Source organism: Chiloscyllium plagiosum, unplaced genomic scaffold (assembly GCF_037043375.1).
Source record: "Chiloscyllium plagiosum isolate Xiang-an unplaced genomic scaffold, Cpla_swu_hap1 HiC_scaffold_2, whole genome shotgun sequence".
Lineage (NCBI taxonomy): Eukaryota > Metazoa > Chordata > Chondrichthyes > Orectolobiformes > Hemiscylliidae > Chiloscyllium > Chiloscyllium plagiosum.
This window is the reverse complement of record NW_028270140.1, coordinates 76,437,027-76,458,621: the sequence shown is the minus strand read 5'-3', so window position 1 is coordinate 76,458,621 and position 21,595 is coordinate 76,437,027. Positions and strand designations below refer to the sequence as shown.

Below are 21,595 nucleotides of genomic sequence, written 5' to 3'. Positions count from 1 at the left end.
AAAACGTTTTGATCATCAATAAGACTAAAAAGTAACGGGGATAATGTTCGTAAAAAGCATTTAAGGGTTGAATCAGCTATGTCTTTGTTAAATGGTGAAGCAGGGTCAATAGCCTGAATGGCCCACTCATATTCCTTTCTTTCTTAGTGCTGTATAAATGTTACACATTCTTTCCAATATTATATACCTTTACGAATAGTATAACATTTTGAAGACACTCTAGAAACATTTCATAAGTAATGACCTATTGCTGAATTACAGTCACTGATATTGGGGAGGAAAATGCAGTACTATTTATACATACAGTCTTATCATTAGGTGAATCACTAGTTGATATGCTATTGGTAACATGGGCTTCGGAAGAAGGGTTCCAGGACAATTCCATTTCTTTTCAAAGTGCTTAGCACCTTAGATGCCTACCTGAGGAGGAGATAAGGCCTTGGTTTAACATTTGAATGATGGCACCAAAAACAATGCAACCAGCTATTTCTCAGTACCCAGATTATCATAAAGTCATGGAACCTAATGAGGCTTAGCGATTTTAACAGTGTATATCTGCCTGTGTTTGAAAAGACTATCCAATTAATCCCATTGATTCTCTGGCCCTTAGTTCAACAAATATTTCACCTGCAGTTACTTATCCAACCAAATCAGCCATTATCCCAAGGCTTCTGCCAGTATTATAACAAAGGGCCAAATTTCAGAGTGCAGATGGATTGTGAACTAAATTGTCTAATAATAAAACTATATTTTCCTCTCCAGGTAGCACTCTCAATAATTTGAGTTGCCAAATCACATCTGCAGTGACTCAGTACTTAGGGCGAGAAGCAAGGCCTCAATTGTCCTTCTGGAAGTCACCAAAAGCAAAGAGGATGTTTGGCACAGAGTTCAAACCATGACAGGAATGTGCACATGGATTATATAAATGTGACTATTGCACAACCGCTGGTTCTGGCTTATCAGAGGCATTCCATTCTGATTGCATGTCATAGGCATATTGGAATGATTTGTAGGCTGACAGTCAATCAGTTCATCCCTTGGCCATCAAGTCCCAGAGCAGGACTCGAACTCAGATCTCATGCTTAGAGATCAGGACCCACAAGACGGCCCCATACCAAGTCTTCCTCAGGCATAATAGAGATTTGAGCCTTATGTAGTTGGTATTGTGCTATATGAAATGCCAGCTGTCTGTACAGGTCGTGGGCGTCACTGACTAGACCAACATTTACAGTCCACGCCTAACTGTTCTTGAGAACGTGGTGATGAACTGCCTTCTTGAACCACTGCAGTTCATGCAGTGCAGGTGTACCCATATTGCTGGTAGAGAGTGCAATGATTTTGATCCAGTGACAGTAAGGGAATGGCAATACAGTTCTGTTTTGGGATGTTATGTAGTTTGAACTGGAATGTACAACTGGTAGTCTTCCCATGTATCTACGACTCTTGTTCTTCTGCATGGTAGAGGTCATGGGATTGAAAGCTGCTATCTAAGAAACCTTGGTGAGTTGCTGCAGTGCATCTTTTAGGTAGTACACATTACTGCCATTGTGTGTCGATGATGAAGGCAGAGAATGCTGAAGGTGTTAGATAGGATATGAATCATGTGGACTGCTTTGACCTGGATGGAGTCAAGCTTCATGAGTGTTGTTAGAGCTACATCATCCAGGCAAGCAGGGACAACTCCATCATACTCTTTACTTGTACCTTGTAGATGGTGGGCAGACTTCAAGGATTCAGGAAGCAAGTTACTCACCACAGAAATCCCAGCTTCTGACCTACTCTTGTAGCCACTGTAATTATATGGCTAATCCAGTTCAGTTTCTGATCAACAGTAATCCCCCAGGATGTTGTCAGTGGCAAATTCAGCTATGATAATGACACTCAATGTCAAGGGGCAAGGTGTAGATTCTCACTTGTCAGAGACGGTGCTTGTGTGGTGTGAGTGTTACTTGCCATTTATCAGCCGAAGGCTGAAAATTGACCAGATCTTGCTGCATATGAGCATGGACTGCTTTAGTATCTGAGGGGTCATGAATGGTGCTGAACATTTGCAATAATCAACAAACACCAACAAGATGGAGGGAAGGCCATTGATGAAGAAGCTTAACATGATTGGGCCTAAGACACCAATCTGAGGAACTCCTGCATAATTATTTCAAATCATTATCACCCATGATGGGATTCAAAGCCGGGTCCACAGAACATTACAGGTGTTTGGATTATTAGATCTAGCAACAATACTATAGGCCATCACTTCCCCACAAGGTAGGTACATTTATAATTTATCCTGTGCATGTTTGATAAAACTCATTGGTTTGCTATGCCAATTCAGAATGCAATGAGTCAACTATGTGGCTGTGTGTTTGAAGTCACATGTTGCCCAGAGGGAGTACGATGGCAGATTTCCTCCCTCGAAGGGCATTAGTAAACCACATCGTTTTTTCATGACAATCCAGCAGTTTCCTAATAATTATTAATGATTTACTTAAACTCCTGCAGCAATGTCGTAGGCCTGAGATGACTGACCCCCACAAGCCGCAACCGTCTTCCAACAACTGGGGAGTTTTCCCCGAGTTCCACTGATTACAGTTTTGCTAAAGCTCCTTGATACCACATTCGGTTAAATGCTGCCTTGATGTCAAGGGCAAACAATCTCAGCTCACATCTTGGGGTTTGTGCCACTTGATAATACTGATGATGACCCCTTCTATCACTTTTATGATGATCAAGAGTAGACTGACATGGCTGGATTGGATCTATCCTGCATTTTGTGTACAGGACATAATTGGACAATTTTCTAAACTGTCAGTGAAACAACTTTGATGGTTGGTTCAAATCACGAGCTAACATTGACCCAGTGTTTTATAAACATTCAACATAAATTCTTTCCTTCTGTACTCTCTGCTTCTCTATATAAAGCTCAAGGACCCAAAGCAGCTTATGCACTCATTTGTCAACCTGTCCTGCTATGTCAACAAAGAACTAAGTACTGTTAGTTCTGTAGCATAAATTTTCTGTACTATTCCAAAATACTATCAAGCCTTGGTTAGTGTCCAGTGCCTTCAGCTGGCTCTTGATATAATATAAAGTGAATTGAATTGGCTGAAGACCCACATCCATGTTTGGGGACCTCAATATTTGATTATATTATTAAAATATTGAGTACCTTCCAATGTTGTCCATAAACCAAAATGTTTTTCTTTGCAATGTCTACTCTGTCCCATGCCAAAGCCAAACTTAGCTGATCTGATGCAGAAGTACTGGTACCTTTGGAAACAAAAAGAATGAAATTAGATTCCTATGAAGAAAGCAATCTTACATTTTGTTGGCTAGGTACAAGTTGCTTTGGGCTTCCTGAAAGGATTCTCTCCACAAGATCTGGCGAGATTTCTCATTGTATCATACCAAACTGGTCTCTTTAACTGCCTACTTACTCCTAAAGTGTCTCTCATACCTAACTCTATTCCCATCTTAGCACATGCAGTTCCCAAAACAACTCACCACTCAGCTGATATCTGGCAGAAGATTGGCACCTATTGTGCCTGGGTCATCTTGAAAAGACCATTGAGCACCTGGACAAGCTCGGTAATACTCTGCACAGTTGCCCTGAACATGGAAGTCAGGAGGAATCAGTGCCACACCTTGAGGGCAGGGGCCGGGTGGTCCTGATGGATAGGGTAGTGCAGACAAGGGATTTACACCACCCCTGTGAACAGCAGGGGAGGTCATGAAAGCAGACCATGCTAGCCTGCTGATTGATCACCACCCTTGGTAGAAGAGCAAAACACAGCATTACAAGAAGGAGGTCAACAACCTCGGTCAGTGTAGGTGCCACCATCTTCTTTCCAATACCTCACACTCAATCTGTCAACTGTGCCCACCTCCCATCAAAATTAATGCTCTCACTATTGCCTGCACCATTTTCCTTCACTCACTCACCCCAATCCTGAACACAGCAAATTGCCTTCAATGCTGCCTAGTCATTCGCTCAGGATACCTCCTCACACGTGCCTAAAATAATAGCTGTGCCACTCGCTTTCATCTCCCTGCTCGCTGCCTCTCTCTCATTCCAGGAGGAAATCAGTCCTAAATAGGGCAACAAGTGTCAAGACAGGCAGTCAGCATTCAAACATTCAACTCCTCACCCCTATGTGAAGAGAACTCTGACTCTGACTGCCATGGGTGCTTGACTAACCATGTCCAAGCATCTAGACTGGTATCAAAGGCTATCCTTGACTAAGTGTGCCAGAAACCCTCCCTTAACATGACTGATGCGTGCTGACAACATGGTCAGCTTCCAACTTCTGTTTCAGAGCTAAATGACAAGTCAAAACAACAGCAAGATGAGCCTGATATCTCTGGCTGAGGGAGCAAATACAAAAAGGCAAGTAAAGGTGATGCAAGCAGGGATGCTGTGAACATTCAGTTTGACTCAGAGTGAGTGAGTTTTATTACACTGAGTGAAGAGCCTCAAGATGCAGCCTGCTCCAATTCATGACCTGGTTGCATGTCTCTGAGCCTGCAGTGTCCTTGCAGCTACAGTGTTCTTGCTGCAGCCCGAAAGGTGCTGCACCAAAGTACAGAAGCATCCTGTAAGTGGATTGGAGATGTGCCTGAGGCTTCTAAGGGGATGGAACCTGTCAGATGACAATGTCTGTGGACGTGGGTTGTGTGGGATTGAGTGCACCCTGAGATTTTGGTGCCCAGAGGCTGGCATGGAGGTCTTTGAGTGCAAGTGGGAAGCTGAAGTCACTGAGTCCCCACTCTGATTTACGTGTCAAGATTTTTTGACATCTAACCTGCTTTGCACTTTTGGTAAAATGGGAAGCTGAGTATTCGTGAGGTGTGTTGTGACGTTAATAAGGTATTTAACAAGCTATTACTTCCCTTTAATTGGAAACTTGTCACTGCCCAGTGAGAAACTCACCTCGCCACTTTATAAAAGATAGAGCTAGATGATGCCAAATTCAAGATTGTCTAGCCAGACTTCTCTTCCGACACTACCCTAAATCTCACATCATTCAGACCCTGTCGTGATTCCCCCTCCCTCCTTGTTAATATATATGCAATAGACTACCTTTAAGGAGAGCAGTTAATATTGCCAAGTCAATGTCTTGTTGTTCTTCGGAGTCGGCATCAAAAATTGTAATCTGTTTTCATGAAAGAAAATAAAATTGTTATCCTTCCACATACATTCATGCACAAACATAACATGGAAGTTTTATCTCAATCTTTATTTTCTTTCTATTTTGTAGCTATTTTGAATTCCCACTATTTCTTAACTCTCTTTTCATTATCAATTTTCTTCCTTCCTCCTACTGAGGGTTCATTTTGTGATACACTTCACCAATCAAATGGTCTTTCTGCATTGCTGAGATTTCCAGCTTTATTGACTCAAAGGAGCAGGGGTAGGTTATTCAGCCCTCACATCAGAAGATAAATCATGCATTGTTTGAATTTTCCAAATCTCCTTTGCTTCAGTCCCATCAGACTGGAAGTGGGACTGAAAATGTACCTCCTTTATTTAGAAAAGGAAGGAGACACAAAGCAAAAATCTACAGTTAACTTCATATTTGTTAAGGAAAACATCGGAAGTTATTTTAAAGAAGTTATAACAGGGCACTTGGATATGTTCAAGGTAATCAAGTAGGTTGGAAGGGGAGACTTTTTTTTTCCTCTGGTTGAGGAATCAGGAGTGAAATTAAAGCCAATTAAAAGTCAAAGGTAAGTCAACTTCCTACCGTGCAGGAATTGCAAGTTGATTTTATAAGCGCTGGACTGTTAATTGTTTCAGGGCAAGACCTCCACTTTAATCCAGGAGGAATTCCTGTCTGCTGTTCTACAGGGAACAGTGGACCACTGCTGGGACTGCAACCTATTCCCTGAGGCAATTATTTCTGGAAATTGCTGATCTTACGTAGGGACGGGATTCTGAAGGGTCGGGGTGAGACATATGAAACTGGGCAGTACCTGCATTGAGGGCATGTTACCCAAATAGAAAGGACTTCCTCAGCCTCAACACGTCTCCAGGATACATCTGTCAGCCTTACTATATTGCATGGGTTCCCTTATTACCAGCAGTGGTGAGAGAAAGCCCTTAAGATGGTATTTTGCGGCTTCCTATAATGCCTCAATTGGCCAAAGGGCAGGCCAGCAGCCCAACAGTTTCCTTGCGCTCCACCACCCCTCCGTCCCACTGTCCCACTACCCTACTGCCACACCGTCCCACTACTCCACCGCCCAACATCGCCCCACAGCCCCACACATTGCTACTGAAAAATCCCAATGGAGACAGTTAAATGATATTCCCAGCCTGCCAATTTTAAAATCCCCAACACCTCAAGCCATCTCCTGTTTGGATTGGTATAAAATTCCACTCTCAACAACATCAACTGGTCTTAACAGGGATACTTTCTATATCCCATTCCCTCCCTTAATTCCCAGAAAACCATTAGGTCCCAAATGGCAAAATTGAAAAACCCTGTCCTGCAGAAATAAGACACTGGGACAGTATAAACAGGCTGAGGGTTGTATTTTGACCCCTCAATGAGCAAGAAGGCTACACTTGAGAGCTAGAGTCTGCCAGCTTTAGTCATCCCAACAGCACCAGAACACCCAGTGGATTCAGCGGAGACTTATTCACAAAGAAGGGAGGTGCTTACTGGAATGAGAGGTCCTGGAATTTTAGGGCAGGAAGGGGGCATGTGCTCTAAGGAAGGGGATTAGTATGCAAGCCATTGGGTGGGATTGTATGATTTTACACCCACATCCATGAATTTGGGTTCAAGATAGGTTGCTCAAAGAGAAGGCAAGCTCCAGAACTGTGTTCAAGCCTGGCCTTCTTATAACACATTAAGAATGAGATGTGTTTGACAAAATCAAAACCTGCATCCCCATTCTAAGTGACTAAAGACTTAACAGTCATCTGGTTTGTCTAACACATCGCATCAGTTATATGACACTTTGAATCTTTTACTTATAAATTCTGTGTCCTATAATCCTGCCCCACTAGCTACCTGATGAAGGAGCAGCTCTCTGAACATTCATGCTTCCAAATAAACCTATCAGACCATAACCTGGTGTTGTGTGATTTTTAACTTTGTCCACCCCAGTCCAACACTGGCACCTCCACATCATAAAATCTATTGTCTGATGCAAGTTGGACTATCTCCACAAGCTTCCCCTCGCACATTTTGAACATTAATATGGTAAGCTGCAGGCAAGTGCCTAGCTCTCCATGTTTTCTTCTATTTCATAACTCTGCTCACACAGTACTATTTATGCCAATGAGGATCTGCTCCATAACATCATCCCAGAGTGCTTCCGTGGTCCTAGAGCCCTTACTCTTTCGGGATGGGTAATATCTGGAGGCCAGATGAGGAGGAATAAAATGGTAATTGTGAGACCTGTTGGGAATTGCCCCTGATATGTACAAGGCCCCCCTCATTAAAATGCCCCTCCTTCCTTTCAGCCTTTTCAAAGAAGCAGTTTTAAGGATAGGGTTTGCAGTCTAAGATGCTGGCTACTGCCCAGAATTTTGAATATTTTCTCATCAACCCTTTTCAGAGATGTTATTGAACACTTCTGGAGCAGATGTGATTTGAAACAGGCTTAGAGGAAGGGACACTACTACTGCAACATAGTGTTTTAGTTTTTCTTTAAACTAGCTTTGTCAGAGATGTCATTACACATCTCTGAGGCGGGTAGGCCTTGAACCCAAGCCTCCTGGCTCAGATTTGGATACACCACCACTGCACTGAAAGCACCTTTCTGTCAAGTGTTTTATGAAAGTGATAGTTAGGCCTTTAGCTGCCAATTAATTAGGAAGTTAAGGGACTCACTAGGTTGGTTGGTGTAGCAGGCACTTTAACTGTCCCTGATATTGGGGAACAGGTCAAGGTAGACAGATGGGAGAGGGACTGGACATCCAATATATTTTATGTGCCTCCTCCAGGAAAATATGCATGACAGGAAACTGTAAAGTCCAGCCCATTTCTTCATACAGAGTGGTAGAAGTTTACCATTCTATTCCACAACAGCAACTGATACTTGAACAATTATTAATTTTAAACCTGAAATTGGGAGGTGTTTGTTAGCCAAAGATATTAATGAATAAGGACAAGGGCAGGCATGAGATGACTGTCTGTCCCCCTTTCTACATTTAATACTGAATTACAAAAATAGGTTAATCCTTTAACTTCTAGCATTTGCTTAAGTCATCAACATTATCAGAACACTCTGATTTACAGAATTTCACACTTAACCCAGAGGCAGATACAGACAATGCCTCCAAGAATATAGGAAGGCTTTCTAATCTGATGAAAGCAAATCAAATACTCATTCTGTCTGCACAGGCCATTGAAGTAGTTTTGTCAACCACAGAAATTATCACATCTCCCACAGCCATGAGAATAATTCCTACCATTTTATGTTAATTCTTTCAAACAATTATCGTAAAAGGCAATCAGTACCTGAAATGGTTAACTGACATCATACAATAAACTCCACCCATCAGGTTCTAAAGGCTGCTCCAGGGCGGACCTAACTATTCTTTAATTTTTAAATCTCTTTAGTAGGTAGCAGTAATTTTACCTTTAAGTTGGGTCTGAAGTAACACAGAAGAATCCGATGCAATTCAGATGTAATGTAGCTATAATATACTATGCAATAAACCTATTCTGTCCAAAAGGACCAAACCTCTCTTCTTCCAAAGATTTACGTGAGCATCTTTCTACACTTGGTATCAGTGAAGAAAGACTAAACACCAATCAGAAGAAAAGTTAACGGTAGTGAATCTACTTAAGGCATCGTTGATGGTTCTGATGACTATGATCACAACACATACCAACAACTGTACATAGACAAGTTTGCACATATGTAAATATATATGCTCTCTATTACCAGATTTATGAAATTTACCCTGTGAAACAGAACAGATTCCACTGCATCAATTATCCAAGACATTGTAAAGTTTCTCCTTCCTATATGATTCAAGTAAAAAAGCCCAATATCAATGATATTGGAAACTGTCGCTGCTTATATTATAACATTTCTCCACACACACCCCAAAACATATGAATTGAAGGGTTATTTCAATAAAATTAAATGCAAGTATCAAATAAATGCATCTGTATTGAAGCACTTGCACCAGCCATCTTTGAAGAAACTTTGAAAATACATTCTATATTTTCACTGCTGAGTTGAACATACTCACTGATTCTCTGTGCTCCATGCATTCCATAAGAATTTTAAACAAATGATCTGATTGCTTCTGCCCAAAATTAAAGGTTTTCTGGATCATTAATAATAATTCATCTTCCAAGCCAGGATATAATTTCCTGTGATAGATGAAGCCACAAATGCCATTGTTAAACGTTTGAGTATTGGCTGAACATTCAGTTCAAACTTTATTTCAAAGAGACTATCTATTGAAGAAGTCTTGTTAAGTGCAAGCAGGGCTCAACTCTTAAAATATGATCTTGGCTGATTTGGGAAGTCAATAAGCTACAGTGCCAAGAAATTCTGGGGTTCAAGGAGGTGCCAATCATTGTCACAGCCAACTAGGAAAAGCCAGGGAACCATAGACTGACATCGGTAGTTGACAAGTTGTTGGAGAGAATCCTGAGGGACATGATGTACATGTATTTGGAAAAGCAAGGACTGATTAGGGATAGTCAGCATGGCTTTGTGCATGACAAATCATGTCTCACTAACTTGATTGAGTTTTTTTGAAGAGGTAACAAAGAGGATTGATGAGGGCAGAGTGGTAGACCTCACCTATATGGATTTCAGTAAGGCGTTCAACAAGGTTCCTTATGGGAGACTGGTTTGCAAAGTTAGATGTCATGGAATACAGGGAGAACTAGCCATTTCGATAGAGAACTGGCTCGAAGGCAGAAGACAGAGGGGGGTGGTGGAGGATTGCTTTTCGGACTGGAGGCCTGTGATCAGTGGTGTGCCACAAGGATCGGTGCTGGGTCCACTGCTTTTCGTCATTTATATAAATTATTTGGATGTGAACATAGGGGGTATAGATGGTAAGTTTACAGATGACACCGAAATTGGAGATGTAGTGGACAGCGAAGAAGGTTACCTCAGATTACAACAGGATCTTGATCAGATGGGCCAATGGGCTGAGTGGCAGATGCAGGTTAATTTAGATAAATGTGAGGTGCTGCATTTTGGGAAAGCAAATCTTAGCAGGACTTTTACATTTAATGGTAAGGTCCTAGGGAGTGTTGCTGAACAAAGTATAGTTTCACAGTTCCTTGAAAGTGGAGTCGCAGGTAGATAGGATAAAGAAGGAGGCATTCGGTATGCTTTCCTTTATTGGTCAGAGCATTGAGTACAGTCGTTGGGAGGTCATGTTGCAGCTGTATAGAACATTGGTTAGGCCACTTTTGGAATATTGCGTGCAATTCTGGTCTTCTTCCTATCAGAAGGATATTGTGAAACTTGAAAGGGTTCAGAAAAGATTTACAAGGATGCTGCCAGGGTTGGAGGATCTGAGCTATAGGGAGAGGTTGAATAGGCTAGGGCTGTTTTCCCTGGAGCATCGGAGCCTGAGGGGCATGGATAGGATAAATAGACAAGATCTTTTCCCTGGGGCATTGGACTCCAGAACTAAAGGGCATAGGTTTAGGGTGAGAGGGGAAAGATATAAAAGGGACCTAAAGGGCAACTTTTTCACACAGAGGATGGTGCATGTATGGAATGAGCTGCCAGAGGAAGTGGTGGAGGCTGGTACAATTACAGCATTTAAAAGGCATCTGGATGGGTATTTGAATAGGAAGGGTTTAGAGGGATATGGGCCAAGTGCTGGCAAATGGGACTAGGATATCTGGTTGGCATGGATGAGTTGGACTGAAGAGTCTGTGTCCATGCTGTACATCTCTTAGACTCTATGACTCTAGTACTTGAAATGGATATGAATCATTAACTCCTGGCCCCAAACAGTTCTTCCTTTCTACTTAATATCTCTCCACATAGAGATACAGGCTCAGATCGCTGAATTTTTTAACTTTTTTTTTCAGTTTTTCTGTAATCATAATTGTCTAGGTTGCATTCTCCTGCAATATGCTAAACATTGCTGGAGAATGTTTTACATGCTGATGTTGTACTAGGTATTTGCCTCTCCTGAAGGTGTCTTCTGGCCCCATTTCACACCCACTCCAAGCACACAACCAATTTAAGCATTGCAGAATGAAGATAAGAAAAAATCCCACTCAAATATCTAACTCCCAACTTTTCTGAGCATTCTCAACTTTAAAACAAGCAATATAAAATATTTAAAGACATATACATCAAATATCTCTATATAGAGAATAAAGACAATTAAATATAGATTTCATGATACAAATAACAAACAGATATGAAATTCAATATCCAAAGCAACATTACAAATTTCAGAACATAATGTTAATAAAAAATGGATTTAACCTATTTAATTATAGCACAGTCCTAACACTAACCCGGATAGCATAAACAAACTCCAGCTATCCTGCAATTTCCTGTGTATGAAATAACATATTTACAAGGAACATACCCACCATCTGCAGTGTGTTTATGAGTAAAAGATAAAAGATCAGCTGCCCTGCCTGTTCCTTCACATACAACAACAGGCACAGGGGGAGTATCCCTTACATATTCCCATATGGTCAGGATGACATTAGGTCCACCTTCAATCACCAGCCCCACCACAGGGACACCTTGGCCCATCCCTACATTGGGAAAAAAAAGAAAAGCTTAATTGTATCAAAAGATCTCACAAGGCTATTGATTTGGAAAGTAAACTTAAAACATGTAAACTGTGCATACTCAACTTTAAAAATAGCAAAACAAAATATTTAAACACGTATACCTCAAATAATATTTCTTTATAGGGAATAAAGATAATTCATTCTATGGCTAATGAAGAGACATGGAATTCAATACCTAAAGCAACAAATGTCAGAATCCAATATTGATAAGAATGAATAAGAGCTATTCAATCATTGTATATCAGTGGCCCTCATTTTAATATATAATAGCATAAAACAACTTGTTGTAATACAAATCTCATCTAGCAAAGGTTGTCCTGTGGTGGGGCGTGTGATTAAAGTGGACCCAACCATGTAGGAATGTGTAAGAGTTACTCTCCCTCTATCTGCTGTTGTGTGTGAAGGAACAGTCAGGTCAGCTGATGTCCTGTCTTTTACTTATTAAATATCATCTAATTGCACTTGGAACTTTGGCAAACCTTCTTGTCAGAGGTAAGGTGTCTGGAATCAGCTTTGGCTTTACGTTTCACTGCACGTAATGTGTTGCAGCATGTATTAATGGTAAAGTAATGCAGGCTGGCCATGCACCAACTTGGCTCAATTATGGTGCTGCCATGTTCCATGTGCAGTGCTGCAGCGAATTCAGTACCTGTTGCCACAATGAAATGAAGTACGAGGCCAGGAAGGTCTGGCACAAACCACTAAACATCCTCCACGAGAAACCTCTAAAATAAATAAATAAAGCAGAGGACCAGCAACCTCAATTTTTCCACTCAGGAAATTGGATGTTCCTTAGGGCCAAAGGTCAATTAAACAGGTCTTTATACTCAGGTATTCTTTATGTACCCGGAAAGGGAAGGACTCGCCTTCTCCACAAACACGGTGATTGTCAGCTTATACTTACGAGTATGGATTCTTTGAAGTGCAATATATTTTTCCAGCTTCCTTCTCAGCTTCATTTCATTCCCATATTTGCCAACGGTTCCATCATCTACTAGGATGAAGTGCGAGTGCTTGCTGTTTAAACTGGTCAGCTTGCTCAATGGGTTACCAAGCGTATGATAGGGTCGCACTACCTGAGGAAATCATGTATACAAGCTTCTTTAAAACATTATGAAAATGTTAGTCTTTTACTCCTTATAAACAGTACCTGCAAAAATAAAGAAGACATTTGATAACACATAACAAGCCATGTTGAACAATTTATCTATCTACTGATATTTGCTTTCAGGGTTAGAATATAATCCCTACAGTGTGGAAACAGGCCATTTGGCCCAACAGCTCTGAAGAGTAAACCACCCACACCCATTCTCCTACCTATCATTCTACATTTACCCTTGACTAAGGCATCTAACTTACACATCCCTGAACACTATAGGCAATTTAGCATGGCCAATTTGCTTAACCTGCATATCTTTGGGTACCTGTCTGTTAGTTGACAAAACATTTAACTAAAATGTTCGCCTAAACAATTTTATGATGCAAGTATTTTAAATACAGAACTTCCACATAGTTGTTAGATCCTGTTTGTGGTAGGAGGTAGTAGAGAACCAACAAGAGGGAAAAAAATCTACTTGATATTGTCCTCACCAAACTACCTGTCACAGACAGTGAAGATAGGAGTGACCACTGCACAGCCCTTATAGAGAACAAGTTACATCTTCATGTTGAGGAATCCCTGCACCATGTTGTGAGGCATTACCATTGTGTTAAATGGGAAGTTTTTGAACAGATCTAGCAACTCAAGACTGAGCATTCAGGAGGCATTGTGGGCATCAGCAATAGCAGAATTGTATTTGACCACAATCTGTAAACTCAAGGCCTGACTTGTCTCCCATCCTGTGATTACAATTACACTGAAGGATTAATTTTTATTTCATGTAGAGTCCAAGGCGGCATACCGGGAGCAGCACCAGGCATAACTGAAAATGAGGTGTCAACTTGGTGAAGCTACAACACAGGATTAACTGTATGGTAAACAAGTGGCATGTGATAGAGCTAGTTCCTCCCACCCTCTGGGAAGAAAAATCCCAGCCCATGAAGCCTCTCCTTGTAACCTCAGTAACATTCTTCTAAATCTTTTTGGCAACCTTTCCAGTTTAGTAACATCCTTCCTATAGCAGGGTGACTAGAATTGTACACAGTATTCCAAATGTGGCCTTACCAATGTCTTCTCCAGTGGTAACATGGTATCCCAACTCCCAAGTAGATTTCTTCCCTCTTGGTGGTTCTCTATTACCTCCTACCACAAACAGAATCTAACAACTATGTCCTTTAGGACTTGAACATTTCAGTCAGTATTAGTTCTTCCAAGCTTCTCTTGAGTGATGGACATTGAAATCCCCACCCAAAGAGCATTCTGTGTCCTTGCCATTCTCAGTGCTTATTCCTATCAGTGTTCAACATGCAGAAATACTAATTTATCAGTTATGGGGTGAGGGTAGAAGCTGGTAATCACCAGAATATTTCGTTGTCCTTGTTTTACCTGGTGCTGGGAGACTCATGAAGTCCAGAGTCAATTTCAATAACTCATAGGTAGCTCCCCAATTCCCAAACTCTGGTGGACTTGTCCTGCTCAGGATGGTGATGCTTGGATGAGTGTGGCTAGATCATGCTGTTGCTTGACTAGTCTGATGGACAGTTGTCCTAATTTTGGAACAAACAAAATACTCACAGGATAGTGAGAAACACTTGGCAGTGTCAACAGGATTGAGTTTGCGATTGTCACTTCCCAGTGCCTGAGCCAATGTCCTGCAGTCCTTTTATATTTCATTGTGGTTTGATACAACTAAATTGATAGGCCATCTCAGAGGGCAGTTACAATGCTGTGGTCTGGAGCCATATGCAGGCCAGAATAGGTAAAGACAGCAGATCACCTCAGTGAACCAGACGGGCTTTTCCAATGGTTACATGGTCACCATCAGAATAGATTTTAATTCCAGGTTTGTTAAATAAGTTCAAATTGCACCATCAGCCATGGTGGAATTTGAAGCCACTTTAGTAACCTGGATCACAGATTTACAAGCCTGCAACATCACCATTAACCATTGCGTTCACTAGAGTGAAACACTAATGCTGTTCTGTTATTTGAGATGGAAAGTTTTGATTAGTTAGTTACTTACATCTTGTCCGATCAAATCTCGGTGGTTTTCAATGACTCCCCAGGGTGTAATCCCGATTATGCAGATCTTTCGTAAATATGGGGAGGTATGGTCTTTTATCGCATCTCCAACATGTCTAGAAGTTCCTAATTTCAAAAGAAGTAACCCTATGTTAATTATACTGTATATATAAATATATATATATGAGAGAGAGAGAGAAAACATGAATACTGTTGCTGTTTAATTTAATTGAAAATCATTAACCAGACAATAACAATTTGCATATAGTTACAGCTTGTAATGTCATAGAAATACCCAAAGAACTGCATCAGGCTATTGTAAACAACATTTTGTGCTCAGCCAGTAGGAGATATTGGGATAAATGACCAAATAACTTGTGGTTCCTGCAGGACAACTGGATGAGCAGTGGGGGGTAAAGTCAATCCTGAGATCTGCAAGTTGCATGAAGAGACTGGGCTTCAATACAAACAGAAGCAGGTCCAGAAGCAACAAAAGGCATAGGTGGATGGCTGTCTAGTAAATACTAAAATGTTAATTTTTGATCTTTGCAATGGGGAGATTTTATTGTGTCAGTATCAGAGTTAAATGTACATAACTTAAAATTAGTTAATAAATTCTTAAACACTAATTAAATTCATTTACATAAATCCTAATAAGTCTTTATTTCTGTTCAGTTTATTGACTTCATAAAGGTTCCATCCTGCAATGCACAATCCCACTCCACTTGGGAGCTTCATATTCAGATGTATCACCAACTGGAGGAGTTTGAGCAGCAGTTCTTTTCACTGTGGTACGTTCTCAAAGCTGAGACCTACGCAGATTCTGAGTTTCTAGAGGTGGTCACCCCACACGTTAAAGGCACACAGGCCAAGATAGTATGGTAGCCACCAAAGGAGGGCAAAGAAAGCAGTGCAGACATTCTCTGAATGCATCTTGCTTTATGATAAGTACTCCGTTTCTTAAATTCATTCAAGGGATATGGACAGCACTGGCTAGGCCAGCACTTATTGCCCAACCCTAATTGCCTAGAGGGCAGTTCAGAATCAATCATATTGTGGGCCTGGAGTTCCTAATTTCCTTTTCCTAAAGGATAGTGGTGAACAATGGGTTTTACAAAAATTGATAGCAGTTACATTTAACTTCAGATGTAGTTTTTTTTTAAATCCTGATTTTATTTTGTTATTGAATTCAATTTTCACCATGTACCATGGAAGGATTCAAACCCATATCCCCAGAACATTAGCCTGAAATTCCAGATTAATAATCCAGTGATATTACCACTATTCCACTGCCTCCACTCAGAACATTGTTGTGAGTGATGGTTCATCTGTGGACTACAGCCAGAGCTAAGTTCACAGGTCCACTGTAGGTGAATTAACTGTCCAGATGCGATGGCATAGAGTATTTTAGGAAAGTAAAATTGGTGGAGGATTCTTTAATTAGTTAGAGATATAGATAGATCATGAATCCAGGATGCTATGTTGCCTCCTTCTGCCAAGGGCAGGGTGGTTACCAAGTGGTTGCTCAGCATTCTGACAGAAGGAGATAGACAGCTGGAGATTGTGGCCCATATTGGTAGGTAGAAAGAGGGAAAAGGACTTACAGGCAGATTTCAAGGAGCTAGGAAGGAGACTAGCAAGCAAAATATCAAAAGTAGTAATCTTTGGTTATTCCCAGTGTTACATACTAGTGAATACAGTAATACCAGGGCAAATTGATGAATGCATGACTAAGGAAATAATAGGGGAGGGAGGGCATAAAGGTTTGAGGAAGATAGAAAGTGCATCTGCTTCAATGTACATTCTTCATGAAATGATATTGGTGAACTGCAGATATCCACACTGAAATATGATCTCAAGGGTCACTGAACTCTTCTATTATTCTATTTCTCTCTCCAGAAGTGCTGCCAGATCTGCTGAGTTTCTCATGCAATTTCTGTTTTTGGTTTTTGAAAATGTGATGTTGTGGTGACATTGGAGATCTAGCTCAAAAAGGACAAGACTGGGTGCTAAATATACCTGGATACAAGGTGTTCAGGATTGCCAGGAAGGAGGAGTGGCAGAGCTTAATAAGGAGCAAGTTAGTGTGTTTGAGACCGAGGATGTCTAGGAGGGGTCAAGGACCAAGTGTTTTAGGTTGGAGTTAAGAAACATGGAGATGCCAATGAATTACTGGATGTGTTCTATATGTGACCAACTAGAGAACTGTAGAGCAGCAAATTTATTGGAAAATTACAGAGTTATGAAGAAAATAATAGAGTAGTTAAAGTGGGTGACTTTAATTATTCTACTATAAATTGGTATGAAAACAGTGTAAATGATTGAGAGGGAAAGGAGTTTCTGTAGTATGTATCTCTTCATCATTATATTTCCAACTAATCAGGAAGGAGGGATGGGAGGTGTTGGATTCTCTTTTGTTTGAAGATGGCCATTGCCTGGCATTTGAATGGTGTCAATGTTGTTATTTTATGTCCCAGGTAGCTACCTAGACTGTCCTAGCAAAGAACCCCAGCATTTTGGTTCTACCTCTATCACATGGACAAATATAAGAAGATAAGTCACTACCACCACAACTACCTTCCCAAGGGCAATTACGAATGGGCAATAAATGCTGAACAAACTAGTAATGTCTCCATCCATAACCAAACAAAATAAAATTCTGCCTAATTGATGCCTAACATTTTATCTCAAAATGGGCAATGAAAAAGAGTCAAAATGCATCTGAATGTCAAACTGAATGTTTGAGAACACCCATTGTAAAAGCCTAACATTATAGAAGACAGAACTTTAAGTCAACAGAGGATATTATTATCAGAGATCTGTCTTACCATTACACCTCATATACTACATCTTGAATTAGGTCTCATCTCCCATAACTTTTAATTTCTATACTATCTTTTTGTAATATGGAAAACAATTGGCTATGTCTTCCTCTGTCCACATGACTACGTAAATGAGTAAAAAATTCTCATAGACTTTCAGATAAATAGATAAAATATGAATCATTACCTTGAAACACACCAACTCTGAAAATTTACAAAATTACGACACAAGCAAATCGAAGAGTTTCTTCATATTTGTTAAGTAATCAAACAGTTCTGGCTTTCAAAAATCTGAACCTCAAAAGTGATCAACAGAATTCAGCCTACCTGTGTTGATGCCCTCCGTCACTATCCAGGCCCCTGTAGTCTCAGCTGCTTTGATAAGTCCTTTCCCAAAGATTAGTTTCAGCTTTGGAGGAAGTTCAAAGTTCTGGCTACCACCATGGACAGATATTAACAGCTTTGGTAGTTCCATCAGCCATTCCTTCAACATCAAGTAAAGCAACTGGTGCAGTTCTGTGTCATATGAGACTCTAATATACTGAAGAGAATTCAGAGTGAATACAAAGTAAAGTATCATCAATGTGTTGTTAGGAAAATCTCCCCAGTTATCGAACTAATTATGTTGTCTTGTGACATCTTTGGCAGAAACTATTTGGAAAACATAACAACAAGCATCCACATAAATATTCTACCAAAGGCTGGAATATGGACAGAAAAATAATTTATCTTTCTTTAAAGAGTTGATTGTTTGCAAATTTTCTAAACTTTGTGTAAGCATTAAAACCAAAAGCAAAACCAATCGAAAACGGCAAAAGCAAATCTTTCAGTACACAGGCATGCTGCACCACCAAGCTCATGCTCGCTGGCTGACAAGTTGAAATTGCTGCTGTGGGAGATGGATATTGTTTAAGTGGATCATCCCCGAAGGCAGTAATGCCCCAAGCCCAAACAACAGTAGCATGTAGTAGCAACCATAGTCCCAGAGAGAGAGAGGTGGGGGATTGGGGGGGGGGGGGGGGGGGGGGGGGGGGGGTGAGGGGAGGGAGAGAGAAAGAGAGACACACAACTGCTCATGAGTTTAACTCTAAGGGGCACTATACCTCAGGGAAGGGGCAAGATTGAGAAGGCAGGATTGTCACAGCAATGAGAGTCAGCATGGCAATTGAACCCCTGCTGTTAGTATCACTCCACATCACAAAGCAGCCAACTGAGCTAACCAACCCCACATGAGTGTGTAGCAAGTAATTAGTACAAGTATTTAAGTCCCAAAAAATTATTTATGAATCTATTCTGGACTTGCCTGCTCTTCCAAATTTGATTTATCACATTATGTCACAGCTCTTACCAAGATATATTACTGTACATTATAAGATGGATTAAACTAATTATATTATAATAAAAATATTACATTGATAAATTATTGATGACAAAGCAGCACATATTGTCAAAGGGATTGCTGCATCAGTAAGCAGTATCCATCTGGCTTTATGGGTTCTACAAGATCCCTCCAAAATGATCACATACAGCAAACATTCTAACTAACAACTGCTGTTACGTAGCAAAGTTGCAGCTGCAACTAGAAGCAAGGAATACTTTGTGAAGCTTTCAGAGGCTTAGTGTACCCATGCAGAGATGATGGTGGAGCCCATCCAGGTCCTGAATGTTGTCAATGCCTTTGACAGGTGTGTGCATGATGTCCTCTATGAAGAGCCTGAACCAACAGACCAGTTAGTGGATTGTGGCAATACTCTCCGTCCCATATGTTTTAAAATTCTATTCACAGGATGTGACAGTTGCTGAATAGGCAAGCATTTAATGCCCTCAAGAATGGTCATGAACTACTTTCTGGAGCTGCTGCAGTTCAGATAGCGTTGCGATTTCCACAGAGCTGTCAGCAAGAGAGCTCCAGAATGTTCACCCAGTGACAATGAAGCAATGACAATATAGTTCCAAATCAGGGTGATTTGTGTCTTTGAGGAGAGCCTGCAGGTTCTGAAGTTGCACTTGTTCCACTTGTCCATCTAGGTAGTTGGGGTTATGGGTAGGGAAGGTACTGCAGAAGGAACCTTGGTGTGTTGCTGCAGTATATCTTATAAATGATACACACTGCTGCCACTGCTGTCAGATACTAACCTGAGGAACTTCTTACAGATATGTGATGGAGCTGAAATAACTAACCTCCAACAATCACAACCATTCTCGCCCTAGTTATGATTTTAAGTAACAGAAAATTTTGCATGGATGACAAGGGTAGTTAATCTCACCTCACCTCTTGAGATCAGCTCAAGAATTGCTCTGGTGGAACTCAGACTGCTGAGGACACCCTCCATCACTTTGGCCAAGACTATGATCATATTGAACAGTAATTGGCCATTTTGCAATTATCCAGCTTCTTGGGTATGAGAACATACTGAGGCAAATTTCAACATTGCTGGGTATATGCCAATGTTGTAGCTGTTCTAGAAGAACTTGGCTAGAGACAGAGCTAGTCCTGGAGCACAAATTTTCACTATTATTGCTGAAATGTTGTCAAGTCCAATTGCCTTTACAGCATCCAATGTCTTCTGCCATTTCTTTACAGCTCGTCAAGTGAATCAAATTGACAGAAGATTGATACCTGTGAAGCTGGGGATCTAAGGAAGAGGCCCAAATGGTCATCCACTTTCTGAATGATGCTGGTTACAAATGCTTCAGCCTTGTCTCTTGCACTTCAGGAATGGGGTGGTCCAGTGGTATTAATGCTGGACTATAGTCCAGACACACTGGTAAAGTTTTGGGGAGCCAGGTTTGAATCCTGCCATGACAGGTAGTGGAATCTGAATTCAGTAAAACTCTGGGTGTAATGAAAAATAAAAGCATTATTAACTTTTAGGGGAAAAAACCCATCTACCTTTTAGAGAAGGAAACTGCCATCCTTATCTAGTCTGGCCTACACGTGACTCCAGACCCACAGCAATGTGGTTGATGCTTAAGTGCCCTCTGGGCAATTAGAGATGGGCAATAAATGCTGGCCAGGCAGGTGATGCCCACATCCCATGAATAAATAAAAATAAAATGATGCACTGGACTACGTGATCATTAAGGATGAGGATATTTGTGTAGCCACCTCCTCTGGTTTGTGGTTTAATTGTCCACCACCATTCGTGACTGGATTTTTTTTCTGGTGGCAGAGATTTGACTTGATCCATAATTGAGGGATTGTTTAGTTCTGTCTATTATATGCATCCGTTGTTCGACATACAAATAATGCTGAGTTGCAGCCTCAAAAGTTTGAGATCATATGTTTAGATATGTCTGTAGTTTTCCTGGCTGGCCTTTCCACGGTCTTCACTGAATCAGGGTCAGTTCCCTGGTTTGGCAATAGTTCCAGAGTGAGGGATATGTCAGGCTATGGAATGACAGATTATGGCTGAATACAATTCTGCAGCAGCTGTTGGCTTCATATATTCATACCACCAGATTCTCATCTTATTCACTAAAATCCTTCAGGGAGGGCAATCTATTTCCTTACCTGGTCTGGGCTACATGTGACTTCAGACCCACAGTAATGTTACTAACTCTTAAATAATCTCTAAAATAGCTTAGCAAGCTATTCAGTTCAAGGGGCCTTAGAACCACTCTGCTCCTCAGCCCCTCAATTGGTTCCTATATAACTGGACAATGTAGTGTAAAGTGGGAGCAAGATTGATAAAAGGGATTAAAGTCTTCTTTGCAAACTTTTGAAAAGCGCAAACAGGTCACATGAACACTACATCCTGAATCTCCCTTGTTTCCACGTCTTCGAAATTCATGAACCACCAGGAATCTCATTCTGTCCTGCAGTGAGACACATTTATCATTCATGGAGAGCAACAAATTCACTATCTCTGCTGTCTCAACATCTGGAGATA

General features: G+C 40.8%; 1 protein-coding gene across 5 annotated transcripts in view; it reads right to left on the bottom strand.

The window, feature by feature from the left end:
• The window catches only part of trpm6 (transient receptor potential cation channel, subfamily M, member 6), a 183,008-nt gene that overhangs the window by 106,315 nt on the left and 55,098 nt on the right, over nt 1-21,595 (bottom strand). For all 5 annotated transcript variants that reach the window (XM_043712201.2, XM_087997903.1, XM_087997910.1 and 2 more), the window contains exons 5-11: nt 18,030-18,243; nt 14,882-15,006; nt 12,664-12,835; nt 11,546-11,720; nt 9,215-9,338; nt 5,078-5,150; nt 3,167-3,267 (exon numbers count right to left, since the gene is read on the bottom strand). In XM_043712201.2, coding sequence (XP_043568136.2) covers nt 3,167-3,267; nt 5,078-5,150; nt 9,215-9,338; nt 11,546-11,720; nt 12,664-12,835; nt 14,882-15,006; nt 18,030-18,243 — 984 coding nt within the window. The remainder of the gene's footprint in view (nt 1-3,166; nt 3,268-5,077; nt 5,151-9,214; nt 9,339-11,545; nt 11,721-12,663; nt 12,836-14,881; nt 15,007-18,029; nt 18,244-21,595) is intronic.